Here is a 13,677-nt window from a genome sequence, read left to right on the forward strand (position 1 = left end):
GCACTAGGGGCTGGACTATACCATCTGGACATTTTTGAAGGGGAGAGCAGGGGCTCTTCAATCTTACTCTTTTTCATCAAAAGATTTAGTCTATTGAACAATTCATTGAGTCACTTTTGATTCAATAATGATATTGATTACTAAAACAAACAATCCAGACTTCTTGAGGGCCCAGGTCTACTGTGGGCCTGGGTTATTAGTACTCTATCCCCATTGTGCTACACCTATGGTCACATATGCCAGATTCTCTGAATATTTCAAGACTATGTACTGTAGACAGTGGGATATTTAAAGACTTTGGAGCAGTTCTGAGTACCTCTGCTACCTAATTTTATGCTGGCGAACAATTTTCTGAAATTGTTAAAACATTTTAGAGTTTTTCACATAACTGTGAATCTCTTTATACCTTTTTATACCCAATCTGTTAGTGGCCTGTTGCCAATTAATATAATTAGCCACAAAATACTCCTCCAGCTGTTTGTCATGAGTACCACTTACTTTTCCAGCCTTTTGTTGCCCCATTTCTACATTCTGGGATATGTTGCTACAGTCAAATTCAAAATGCTTATATTTTTCATGAAATGGTTAGGTGTCACAACTAACATGTTGTTTATTTTCTATTATTAATAAAACATGGGTTAATAGGATTTGCAAACTACTTCATTTTTACATTTTACACATCGCCCCAGCTTTTTGGAATCAGTGTTGAATTTACCTTTTCCATCCTAACATCTGTCACAACTTGTGTATTTTAGTGAAAAGTGTACGTGAAACAAAAAGAACTGACTTAAAAGCAGGGCGAATGAGTGTTATCCAGTGTCCATTTATTTATTTCATCATTCACTACTTTAACTCTAAACTTTTTTTTAAGAAATTCAAGTATCTGTTGGGAACACAGGTCAAAAAAACAAACAAAACCTTTATGCTAAAACGAAGACAAAACATCAGTTTTATATTTAGAATAATAAAAACATCAAGTTTCTTTTCATAGAAGAAAAACATGTCTAATCTCTACAGATGACCATTTGTCCAAACCTGCTCTGCTTCAGCGTAACAGACGAGCTGACAGCGAGACTGAACGGACACAACAGATCATCTAGTTTAAAACTGTTCCTCACTTGAGAGGATCTCTACTAACACAACAACAGAAAAAAAGCAAATTAAAAAGTCCAAAAATGTGAAGTGGTTGGAGTAATTGTTCCCTAAATGTGTAGATATGAACCTTAAATTACTCAACTCCTCAATTTTTTGCTCATTTTTAAGTTCGAGTTATTATTCTGAGTGCCTTTGTTGACTCAGTTCTCTCTTGCTCACAAGTTCCTGTAAAAATAATCATAGAAAAATGACAATCAAATTTTAGGACACAAGTGTTACTGGCACATTTGTGTTCAGAAGCATCCAGAGCTTTTTTACCATGTTTTAAAATAATGTACTGGTTATCTTCATTTGGACCGAACAGTATTAAAGCTTGGGGAAAAACGTGAATGAATTCATCAAACTGCCAGCAAACACTCTTAATTGTAGAACTGAAACATGTGCAAGGTTTCACTTGCATTTCTTTAACACAAGAAATATTGTGGGAAATGAACTTGGTTTGGGACAGGTATGGATATTGTACGAGTACTAGTAACATATCAAAGTTAAAGCTCAGTCCCAATTCATGCTTGTCCCTTTCACCCCTCATTTTGCACACTGACATCTAAGAATCGGATGTCATGCTTCTTGCAGAAATGGAGAGTTAGGGTGAAGGGCCAGTGCACACAGCCCTACAGAGATTTTCCAGGGGAACGGTCCAAGTCGAATTTTCAAATGAAATTTCCCAGAAAGCCTTGCAAATTATTGGCAAGATGGCTGCTCAGGTAGTGAAAGAAGGATACAAATTTTCTTTCTTACTAAGATTTGAAAGTTACCACAGCCTGATGAAGTTTCAGTGAGAAATTTCACTACAACCCCTTGAAGTCTGTTCTGAGGGTTTATGGGTAAAAATTAGAAATGGGACACAGCTCAAAAGACTTTTCATGACAACTCAAATGGAAAAGAAATAAAGGTTAATCAGAAGGGATTCAACCCTGTTGCCAGATGCAATGTATTTGAGGGCAGGGTGCACAAAAATAAAACCATACAAATATTTTAAGATAGCACAGTTTCAGTTTGGAGGGAAAGCGTGCTACTTAAGTAAACTTTTTAGAGTTTTTTAGGGAACAATTAATCCAACATTCTCCAGACACTTGGCCTCATAAAATCTAATTAGATCACAACAAACAAAAACAAAACTTCTAATAAAATCACTTCCTAAAGATGAATTAAATAAAAATTACCACAAAAAATGTACGTTTTTTTTCGTCGTCATCAACAAACGGAACCATTGCACAGCATTCAAACCAAAATGCTCTCCATGGGATAATAACTGTACACATGCAGATATACAAGTCAGGTAAATCTGGCAGCCTCGAGCAGAGGCCTCGCTGTGTTCCTGTAGAAGAGGAGCTGAGGTTTTCAGAGCTTCAAAAAAAAAAAAAAAAAAAAAACACTGGAGAAAGAAGGCCCAGGGCCCCGCCTGCTGGAGCTACAGGGGCGAGTACAAGGGAAAAATTAACAAAAATCATAGTGGATTTAAACAAAATGAAAGCTTAATAAACACACATGTATCTTCAGCTGGAGACAAACTTTTGTGGTGTTTTGGAGTTAGAGTGGCGAGCTGTTGCTGTTGGCACAAGTCAGCCCTTGTTGTGAAACGTTTCAAAGATCCTAAGAAGGTTCCTGAAGGGGTCAAACAGCTCAGATCAGCCAGGAACCAGAGGATCACACTGATGGTTTTATGAGAGTTAAAGCTGCATCCGGAATCTGATTATTTCACAGACAGCAGGGACGCAGAAAAATCCATAAATCTGTTTCCTTTAAATGTCATTCATTGGAAATGCATGATTCACACTGGTCACATCTTCAGGAGTGATGTAGAAAAATCTTGCTATTCGTACTGTTGGCAGAAACAGGAAGACGTCATCGCTGTCTCTTTGGAAATGGGACATTTCAGTAGGAGTATCATGCCAGCCATAGGTGGGATTTTCTCAGATTTCAGGGTGGAAATTAATCCGATCAGACTTCTGTGGTCTCACTTTGTGTTTGACATGATCTGTCTGTTTGTCATCACTGGGCAGATCTCTCTTCATCTATACTTCTGGCATTGTTGCTGAGCAATACTGGTTCGTCTTCATGAGTCTTTGTACCTTTTCTCTTTGTCTATAAACGGGACACCTGAGCCTTAGACAAGAAATAGGATCCTAAAAAACAACAACTAAAGGAAAAGGAAAAAAAAACAGCAGCATTTCACCGACAATATCCTTCTCCTCTCAAAACCTCACACTGATTCTGAGTGGCGAGGGACGAGGAGCGAGTACGAGGTAAAAACGAGCATCTGGAGGAATGACATTTAAGTTGTGACGGGAGGGTTTCACTTTACACATATTCACACTTTCTTCTTTTCTGTCTCATCTTTCCAGGGTTTGAGGTAACGGTGACCGCAGCGAAGGGTCGCTTGAAACTAAAAAGGGTGGAGACACACACTCTTCAACAGACACTCAATAAATTAGGAATTCAAAATAAAAAATAAAAAAACCTTGCAGTTTCCTCAGTGTCTCTGCTGATGGGGTAAAAAGGAGGCTGAAGACAGCAGGAAAAGAAAAAAACTCCTCAAATATTTAACGAAGACTTCTTTCATCTCAGCAGGCAAAAAATAAAGACCTAAATAGCTGTTGGTTTGGCATTTTTCTTCTACCTGGGAGGGGTTTCCCATGAAACAGCCTGCAATCACACATCCTTGTGACAAAAACTGAGGGAAAAAGTTCCTTTTCAGCTTCATATCCTGATTAAACACTCTTATTTTTAGAAAAGGAATTCCACTTTTGAGGCAGGGATAGTTCTTTCAAGAGGCTTAAATGAGAAGATAAAACAGGCCAACAACTCGAAGCTGTAGTACTTATCACACATATCTGCCTGCAAGAAATACACCACAGCTGTTGCAGCCAGTTTCCTCGCTGCTGGCTGAAAGTTTGTGTATGGAATCGGCTGTCCAGACCCCAAAATAAAACAACGTAAAGAAAAAAAAGCCTCCTTTTAAGAATGCAGAAGTGCCCTATACGGTATTCAAATAACATGAACACAGGACCAAACATTCCTCCTCAAATAGTGATTAAACAAAAACAAAGCTGGCTGTCTGTGGTAAAATGACTGTGGTTAAAACCTGCTACATCTGTTAGATTGCATTATTATCGTAAAACACAGTGAGTGATGTGTTCAGATTAAAAAAAAAAAAACAAAAGTAAGAGAAAACCTTGGAGGTTTTTGGCGGTTAATGTTGTGGTGTTTGGCGGGTTCATGTGTGAGAGCTCGTGACACACTGATCCGGTAACGTGGGCGTACACCAGGAGTCCAAAAAAAGTCCCATTGGCAAGCAAGCACGCCGAGTGTGCGTTTTTCTAACTAAACCATATTGCACAGGGCTGGAATGACTTCAAATATCAACTAAGCAACAACTCTATCAAACAATTAAAACCATTATTTCTCAATGTCTCTACTAACATAGATGAAAATCCAGTCTAGTACCAAGTTCACTTGTTTCCTTCCTTCCTTAATCCTCCTCAAGCACTTCAGCAGCATTTTTTATTCAGCACCGAGAAAGCCTCCAGCATCCGCTGCCTGGGTCTTCTAAGGAGTTGAGCAGTAGTTTGTTGTGTTCTTTGTAGATTAGCAGGGGAAATAAGAGAGGATTTTTAGAAGGAACTCAGATGGGTTTTCCTCTCTTATGGTGGGGTAGGTTGTTTCCCCACCATGCGAAAAAAAAAGACCCAAACTCTTCTGTATTTTCAAATGCCACGGCCCATAAAATCAAACTGCTGTCGCTCCCTAAGATGATGAAGAGGACTCTTCATCTCTCCTCTTTCCTTGAAACCTTAGAGGAGTGCCATGCAGTCGACCTGAAGACACAAAAGAAAGATTCAGACAGATTAGAATTCAGTTTTCAATTCCAATGCTCCGAAGTATCACTAGAAATTCTTCCGTTTATAAACCGAACAGTCAATAGATTAATAGAGCACATAACCAGGAGGTCAATCCATCAACACGGTCAAGCTGCAGACCGTTCATCTCTGGCGGCCGCTCTCACATGTTATTCATCTGAGGTGCCAGATCTCAGAGCGGAAATACATGCTAAAACTTTCAGACCTGGCAATATCACTTTTGGCTGATTCTCATTTTTCTTTCTAAATAAATATTTTAATTTACAGCAAAGAGAAAAATATATTTTCTTTAGTGAAAATATAACTTTATGTTCACAATAAAACAATGCTTCTGAATTGACTGTTTCTTCCTCGTTCATTTTTTTGTTTTACCTAATGCCATAAAATATGGTGGAAGATCTTTTCTTGATATTCATAAAGGAAAACCAAAAACATATAAATTAAATCTTATACTAATATACGAGGGAGAGAGACTGCAGGTGGGCACACATACTGAGACATAGCACGGATGAGCTGGCCCGCCATGACGGTACTTTAGGCAAGAAGAGCAAAAGCAGGGAGACAGTCTTTGTTTGGTTGAAGTACGTCGCAGCTTTTTCCACTCTGTTAAAGGTCAATTCCCCTCTGCAGTGCCAACATGTTAACTTGTTTGTGTGTCTTCAGCATTAGAGTGTGCATGACATCAAAAAGCTTGTGTGTTCATTTGATCATACTGGCCATGTCTACATATCTAAATTCCTCTGTTTCTGCCACGTAATTGGCTGATTTGATATTTGCACTAAAAAGTGTACCTAATAAAGTGATCAGTATGTGCATATTCCAACTTCTAGAATAAAAAATATTGGATAAAACAAAAACCATATTATAAGATCAGAATTCCATAAAGGTGAGTAAATAAAATCTTGGAAAATGCTTAAATTTCTGCTTTCTGCAAACATTTTCAATAATCATTTATTAGCAAATTGATGTTGCAGATGAAGACTATTTTGCAAGAAAATAATTTCCTTTTTCTGGTGTCCTCCTTTATTTTCATCATATAAGAGCTATTTAGTAATAATGCAATATGAGATATCATACTCTTTTATTGTCCTTTTTGGGAAATTCATCTTTGACTTCTTACAGCTTTAAACATAAGACGGTCTGTATTCTGATTAAGACTTACTATTAACTCTAAATGATAATCAGTGTGCTCTTCAGGTCCCTTACAAAATGAAATAATTAAGGAGACGTTAATAACAGCTCTTCCCCCTCCCTCCTTACCTGATGAAGGTCTTGAAGGCAGCACTCTGAGGGTTGATGCACAGCGGCACTCGTTTCCCCTGCTGATGCTCCGTAATGAAGCGATGGATTAACTCTGATCGGACAGAAAAGGACATCAACATTTAGAGTTTTTAATCACTAAGAAACGCTCATAGCGAGCCAAAGTCGGTGTGTGCAGTTTGGTACCTTTCCCCTGCCACACGGACAGCAGGCTGTTCTCGTAACTGTGACTGAATGGCCGCTCGGCGACTGGCTCAAAGTCTCGGGTGTACACTCGCCCGCTGGGGACCGAATAGCAGCACTGACACATGCAGGTGTGGTAACGCAGACGTCCTTCATCCAGGTACGGGTGAGAGAGGGCGTCACTGCCTGAAATCCGCTTAGCCTGCACAGAGAGGGGTTACTTAGGAGAGAACAACCATGCTTGGTCATGGTATGACACATTTGTGCCTAATGTGAAAATGCTTTGATACAAGTGGACCACAGCATGTCCAGTTTTCAGCAGTAGAGATCTACCCCTGTAATAAGTGAATTACCAATAAGTACTGAAATGTTTAACCTAAAGGACAACACATTGGGGTTGTAGAAAGTTTGTTCTATGTATTATGAAATCCCTTTTTATGCTGCAGCTAACATCTGAACTGAAATTTTGTGCATTTTGGGTCAGTTCAAGTTTGTTTCCAGGTTAATACCCAAGTCTGATAAAAGCTCCATTTCAAAAAGTAATGTCAACAGCCAAACCAAAATACAATCAGAGCTTTAAAGCTTGCAGTTCGGGCACAGCCTTAAGAGTCTCTGTCCTGAACCAGAATCTTTTATTGTGTCAGCTGGTGAAAAACAAAGTCAAACGCCAGATCTCTGTTGGCTGCTTCATGTGTGTGAACTCACCGGATCAAAGACCAGCATCCGACAGAGCAGGTGCACCGCCTCGTGTGTGGCTCCATCAGACAGCATGTAGAGCACCGACAGCGATGGCTGAGGAGCACAAACAAACAGAGGTAAATATTTGTTTTTATAAACAGCTGTTACTCCAGCGACCCTATGGAATAGATTTGGTATCAACCAGATGAAAAATCCATAGAAAATTCAGTTTCTTTAAGGTGAAAATGTCACAGTTTCTGTGGCTGTTGGATTATTCATTAACATCTGAGTAGTAACATACATAGATTTCAAATTCAGGAAAAAGGACAGTACTTGCACCAGCTCAGTAAACTGCAACCTCAGTTTAAGGGTTTGACTTTCAAATGCCAATAAAATTTAAAATCAACACCATTTAAAAAAAAACTGAGCCTATAAAAGATCTGCAAAGATCATTACTTTGCATCTTAATTTCAGTAAACCAAAAATAATTCTAAATATAGAAGATGAATCAAAAAAATTGCAGTTTGCCTGACAATTTGCTTGATATGTTCTCATCAATAATGAAGTCAAACAACCTGCAGCGATAATCAGTGCAACCTGCTGTCTCAAAAATAAGAAGGTAGTATTACAGATAGGTTTGGGGTCTTTTCTCTTTCTCACTTTTCTTTTCGCCTGAAACTATGAGCTGGTATTAAACAGAGATGCAGTAGCTGTGTGTAAATATATTGTCGGGTAAAGTCTGGGTAATAAAGACTACAAATCCCAGCGACACAGATCGGTGTTGGAAGACGTCACTTCCGGTCTGTGTGTTTGAAAACCGGTTGATTGTGAAACTGGGGACACCTGTACAGAGAGCAGCGGGAATTCGTAGCAGGTGAGAGCCATGATTTAGAAGTGCCGTAAAGGACTACTTCATTCTTACATCTGATGGACAAACGTGAAGTTGTGTAGTTCAGCCCGCACCGTGCTCGCTTAGCTGCATGAGTTTAGCCCGCGCGGTTTTTAAACCTGCACCTCCGTTCCCACCATCTCTCCGCCATAACACAACAAAACCTGAACGAAAGCAACCAGACAGGGCTGGCAGCTTGTGGGAGCCAAAGACTGTGCTTGTCGGGTAACCGAGGAAGGACGCCATGGTCGAGGTCCAGACGTCACACCAGGTACACACAGCTGCCATTTATTTGGCTCTGGTTTACTGCTCAGCTCATGGTTGTGTTTTCACGTTTGGATGCAGTGACCGCAACTCCATTTATCGGGGTTCTCTAAGTTGCATCCATGACAATAGCTTTAAATGTATTCCTGAAAAGTAAGTTACAGTGATTTGTATACATTGCACGGCATCACATGCTTACTGTCCACACTGCTTCTGTTCAATATTCAATTCTCTACCCTGCAAATTCCAGTTTCCTCTTGTGAAAAAATTTGACACGTAGTGCTACTGCAAATCTGAAGAATAAGAAGAGTGGTGCTTTGTATTGAAGAGCATTTGACAGTTGTCAGCCAGTTTTGCCTCCATGTTAACAAAAGTCAGAACGACACATGTTAATCACAGATAGGATCTTGTTAATGCACAAATATCTTTGCTTTAAAGCAAGCTGTGAATCTCTGCTGAACAAGTAAACCAAAAGATCAAGAAAAATCTGACAATCCTTTTGCCCCGTCTCCCTCTTTCCTCTTTCGTTCATGTAAACAAAAAGATGAAAATAGAAAAAGGGCAAAGAGGAAAAAAACGCCATCTACTGTAAGTTCTCCCTGCGTTGCTCACAAGCTATCAGGATACTATGCATAATGTAAAATTTAGTATTGTGGTTCAACACCTTTGTTAGAAAAATAGGCAAATAGCATATCATAGTCAAGTACATTCACTTTCACATCTGTTGCTGCTTAGAACATTAGTTAACAGCCTGGCACTGAAAACTGTTTCTCATTTCTCAGACAAGCCAATGCACATCCATGTAGACCTGAAATACAGTTTGAAACTATTTTCTCACTTTTGCTGAATATTTTCATCAAACCTTATTGTTGTTTGACTGAAACTTACCGGTTTGTGAGGCCCCCTTAAAATGTGGGCCCTGGCTCCTTCGCAAGCCGATGCCAACGCAGAGAGAGGCGGCGTCCCCAGAAGATCCGTGATCAGATCCAGCTGGAAGCAGGGCAGAGGGTTTGTTAAAAAGGTATTCCCAACTCTTAACAAATTAAATGAAGAATCAACATTTGCTTTAGTCATTTAAATAAAAGCTTTCATTTTCAAGACAATAATGTCATTCTAGATTTAATGTGTACAACAGAAGCTCTGTCAGATAAACTCACTTGCTGAATGGGGCTCTGAGCCTGAAAGAGGATGCGCCGACCCAGCAGCTCGGCAAAGATGCAGCCCACTGACCAGACGTCGATGGCTGAGCTGTAATGTCGGTATCCCATCAGCACTTCTGGAGCTCTGTAGTATTGGGTCACCACCTCCTGGGTCATGTGACGCGACGGGTCGGGCTCCTCCACCCGCGCCAAACCAAAGTCACAAATCTGAATGGATGCAAGAAAAAAGACGAGTGATTTTCAGATACACTGTTGGATAACAATACACTAAGAAATGCCTTTTGTTGAAAAGAAATGTTTTGTTTGTGACAGCTCCTATCATGGTAGAGCTCCACAATTTAAATCAAGGTTGTATTTCAAAAAAATACCTAAAAAAGAACCCATATTATTAGCAGGGGGAAATCAACTGTACCTTCAGTAAGCAGTTGCTGTTGACCAGCAGGTTTCCAGGCTTGATGTCTCTGTGCAGGATCCCAGCAGAGTGCAGGTACTTCAAACCTGAATAACAAAACATCATCATCATCATCAGATGTCTTTGTTGCTTTTCTTTTGCAGTTAGATTCTTTTTTTTTTTATATGTTTCATTATTTTAATATTTTGAAATAATTTTCCTCGGCCCAATCAAACAAAATAACAGCATTGTGTGCTGGATGCTAAAATCAACACATAAGCTAGTATATTCATATTAAAGGATATAACCCATTTTAAGGATATATTCCACACATTAATTTATAAAATAATCAGCAGGGTAAGTCAGGGTACCCAAAGGATTCTCCAAGGAAGTTTTTAGTTGCAGAAAGACATTTAAAAAGAGTTATCTGATGTACCAAAGCCTGTCAGCATTTAATTTTCTCGTTTAAAAATAATTTATAGTTTATTTTAACAGCCCTTTCTCATCTGTGTCATGTTTTTTTTTTTAATAAAGCACAGGAATGTTTAAGAAGTATTTTACTCATTATTTTATCAGTATAATAATCCATTCATAATCCATAATCCAATCATTCGATTAATGGATTACGAATATAAGAATTGAAGCCCTAAAAAACACACAAAATGTTCTATCTGTGCAGCATCTTGTTAATCACTCCCCTGCTGCTGTGGTGAAAGTGTCCGCTCACCTCGGAGGATCTGATAGAGGAAGACCTTGATGTGGTCTGTGGTGAGAGGCTGAGGAGACACGATCACTTTGTGCAGGTCACTTTGCATCAATTCTGTTATCACGTAGCTGCCAGAGGGGGTGGATGTCAAGGAAAAAAAAAAACAACAACGCTCAAGCACGGCCTGACCTCCCACCGCCTACACAAACACGCTGCAGCTCTGAGAACAGGTCTGCTTGTACAAGTGTCAATAAAACAACAAAACAAGACATGAATCAGACATTTTAATTATTCACATCTATTGAGAAAGGCTGGATTTAGACCAGAAAGGAGCGGCGGTTAAATTATTAAAAATGAGGACATGACAGGGACAATTAAAAGAAGAGAAACTAGGGCAGAAGGTGTGAGTGACTAATGAAAATAATATAAACCAAAGAGGCTAAATTTTCAAAATCAAATCAGTTGTTTTTGCATTTACAGAGAAAGGATACATTTCTTCAAAGCAGTCAATTTGTGGAGGCTGCAAAATGTCCAGTGCTGACAAAACCTGTAAATAAAGACAACAAATAGTTAATCCTCTTTCCTCCAAAAGCTCTAAATTGTCTTCAGTCCAACATCTCCGCTTGCAGTCTCATCATTACATTGTCATGTTTGAAGAAGCACAGCATCCGCAGCTCCCTGAAGACCCTCTTACAGGAGACGAGGTTCTGGAAGACATTGGGCATCTTTTTCAAAGCCACCTTGCGGCCATCGCGTGGATCTGTAACAGACCTGTAAAGAACAACAGCTAGTTTAGCCTCAAAACAGTCACTGTTTGAGGGTTATAAAAATATCTTCATCCAAGTCTAGTGCAAATCATTGCCTGCTAAGCTGGGACACACATGTGCGGATCGGGCTAAATCGTGATGTTGTAGAGGGTCTTGCAGGAAAAACAGTGTAATAACATCAGTTTAAATCTCTACAGGCATTTCTTATCTATTCTGTGTTCAAATCAATACATACCACATGATCTAACTTCCAAAACTTTAATACTTTTTGATACAAAGTGTTTTAAAATAAAAAAATTCTCTGTTATTTCAATAATCGCCAGTATCGCAAGTAGAGAGGAAAAAAAAGGACCAAATCTATTTCATAAGATTGAAGAGCTGAACAGGAATGACTCCAGTAGAGACTGCAATAAAACTCCTGAAACCTGTCTTAATTTCATAAAATCATTAGTAACATTTCAGTTCTGAAAACAAGAATTCCCCAAAAATTTGATTCTCAGCTGTTGTGTTGCTGTGATATGGAATCAATAGTCAATACTGTAGGGTTAAAACCAGTATCAAAACATACATTTCTATTATCATGACAACCATATGGCACACATGCTGTTGAATTTACATCTAGAAGAGGATGCATCAGCTGATATGATCAGATAACTCATACTAATCGGGCAATTATGTGAAATCTGATGAAAACGTCATGAGATCAGTGTGATGGTAACCCTTTTTAACTCTAGAAAGTGAGAGGCCCAGAAGGGAAGGGAAAACGAGTAAGGGATGCTGGACTTCAGAGGCATAGTCACCAGTCAAGCAGGGTGTGGATCATCAGTGGTGAAAACATACAAAACACGAGTATCACTTTGAATAATATTTGTTTACCAGACAACGCCAAATGCGCCATAACCGATAGGGCGGTCCGGCTCCATCTCTGGTGGGCTGGGCACCTCGCTGGCCGGGTTGCTGTAGGGCTGAGGCACCGCTGCTCCGCCGCCGGTGCTTCCTCCGAGGGCAGTGGGGTGGCGAGGTGTCCCTGCCGGGGCAGTCGGTCCGGTCAGGCACGGTGTGGCGCTGAGGCCCGTGGATGGGGCTCCGCAGGAAGTGTTGACACAGAAATACTTGTGGCCCAATTCAGAGCCCGGAAACAAGTCTCCACAAACGGTCTGCCGGCCTGCGCCGTGAAATGCCATCCTCCTCTCACCAAACCCCGAAACACTTTGTGAGAGCTGCTGCCCGGCTAGGCGCGGAGGAAACACTGCTTCTCAATCTGCATGATCCGTCAGCTCCCTGAATGCGCAAACAGACACTCAGTGCTTTTGTAGCTGATAACAGATATAAACAAGATCAATCGATAACAAAACGACAAAGCTGCGCTGTTGATACTGCAGACGGAAGCTGGTCAACTTTAACAAACATAACAATTACTCATTAAAGATAAGAACAGCTATTACGACGCCACTCTCAGGCTTCCAACAGTGGCCTAAAAGCCAAAATAAAGACTCAAACACAAAAATCAGCGAGCTATTTTATCTTTGTTTGAAGCTGCACTTACCAGGTTAGTGGTGCTGCTCGGTTAACGGAGCTAGCAAGCAGAATCCGGCTAGCTAACGATGGACAACGACGTTTCAAAAACATAGAAAATAAAATCCTCCAGTCGATTTTAATGTCTGTCACGCAACCTGCAGACTAAATTAAATTATAAAACATGCAATAACGTTATTACACTTCGGTTTGTGATGACAAATTAAAATCAACGTCCCACGGACAACTAGCTAGCTATGTTGCTAACCAGCTGTTCGAACTAATAGGTTAACCCAGTGATGTCTATGACCCACATAACTATCACTGGTAGCTTACACTGACCTACATATTTAGAAAGAATATATCCGTGTCTGTATGAATTAATCTAATAGACATACAAGCCGGGCGAATTCAGGAAAGAGGTTCTGGTACAAAAACTTGTTTCAGACAGGCAAAAGCAGAGTTAGATGCTCGTCGGCGGATCTCCTGGTGCTAGCCGAATCGTTAGCTAGCTGTGTGATGTAGCCGACCAGCTAGCTGTAGCTAGCCTGGATCTGCTCGCTAGCTGCCCATTGCCCCGTGATATCCAGAGAGAAAGTGTCCCATAAAGGCAGCGTCTTGTTTATTTCTGGATGAATGCGTCTCATCCAGCGGAGTAAGTTTGAACCGGCAGGATTTGTTGGTCGCTTTAACAGCGACGGCTACAGCTAGCTGGCTAGCTTGTCAAGTAGGAGGAGCTGGTAAAGCCGGGTGGGGGAGGGTTGAAGCTCTTCGCTGCTGTAAACAATGCTAATGTCGATTTAGTCTTGGTGCTTCATGCCACAACCACATGAACAAATTTGTGCTCCA

At 40.2% G+C, this 13,677-nt stretch overlaps 1 protein-coding gene across 2 annotated transcripts; it reads right to left on the bottom strand.

The window, feature by feature from the left end:
• Nucleotides 1–807: 807 nt before the first annotated feature.
• Nucleotides 808–13,578, bottom strand: nlk1 (nemo-like kinase, type 1). 2 transcript variants are annotated; one of them, XM_041777804.1, is made up of 13 exons: nucleotides 13,227–13,578; nucleotides 12,860–12,993; nucleotides 12,190–12,594; nucleotides 11,188–11,317; nucleotides 11,038–11,093; nucleotides 10,568–10,674; nucleotides 9,862–9,947; nucleotides 9,447–9,656; nucleotides 9,178–9,279; nucleotides 7,164–7,250; nucleotides 6,462–6,660; nucleotides 6,276–6,369; nucleotides 808–4,973 (listed from the first exon to the last, which is right to left on the bottom strand). In XM_041777804.1, the coding sequence occupies exons 3-13, from the start codon at nucleotides 12,495–12,497 to the stop codon at nucleotides 4,925–4,927; spliced, it is 1,428 nt and encodes a 475-aa protein (XP_041633738.1). In that variant the 5' UTR covers nucleotides 12,498–12,594; nucleotides 12,860–12,993; nucleotides 13,227–13,578; the 3' UTR covers nucleotides 808–4,924. The 2 variants fall into 2 exon arrangements, with proteins under 2 accessions (XP_041633738.1, XP_041633737.1); XM_041777803.1 differs by having other exon boundaries at nucleotides 12,860–13,578.
• Nucleotides 13,579–13,677: the final 99 nt, after the last annotated feature.

This window comes from Cheilinus undulatus, linkage group 21 (assembly GCF_018320785.1).
Source record: "Cheilinus undulatus linkage group 21, ASM1832078v1, whole genome shotgun sequence".
NCBI classification, from domain to species: Eukaryota; Metazoa; Chordata; class Actinopteri; order Labriformes; family Labridae; genus Cheilinus; species Cheilinus undulatus.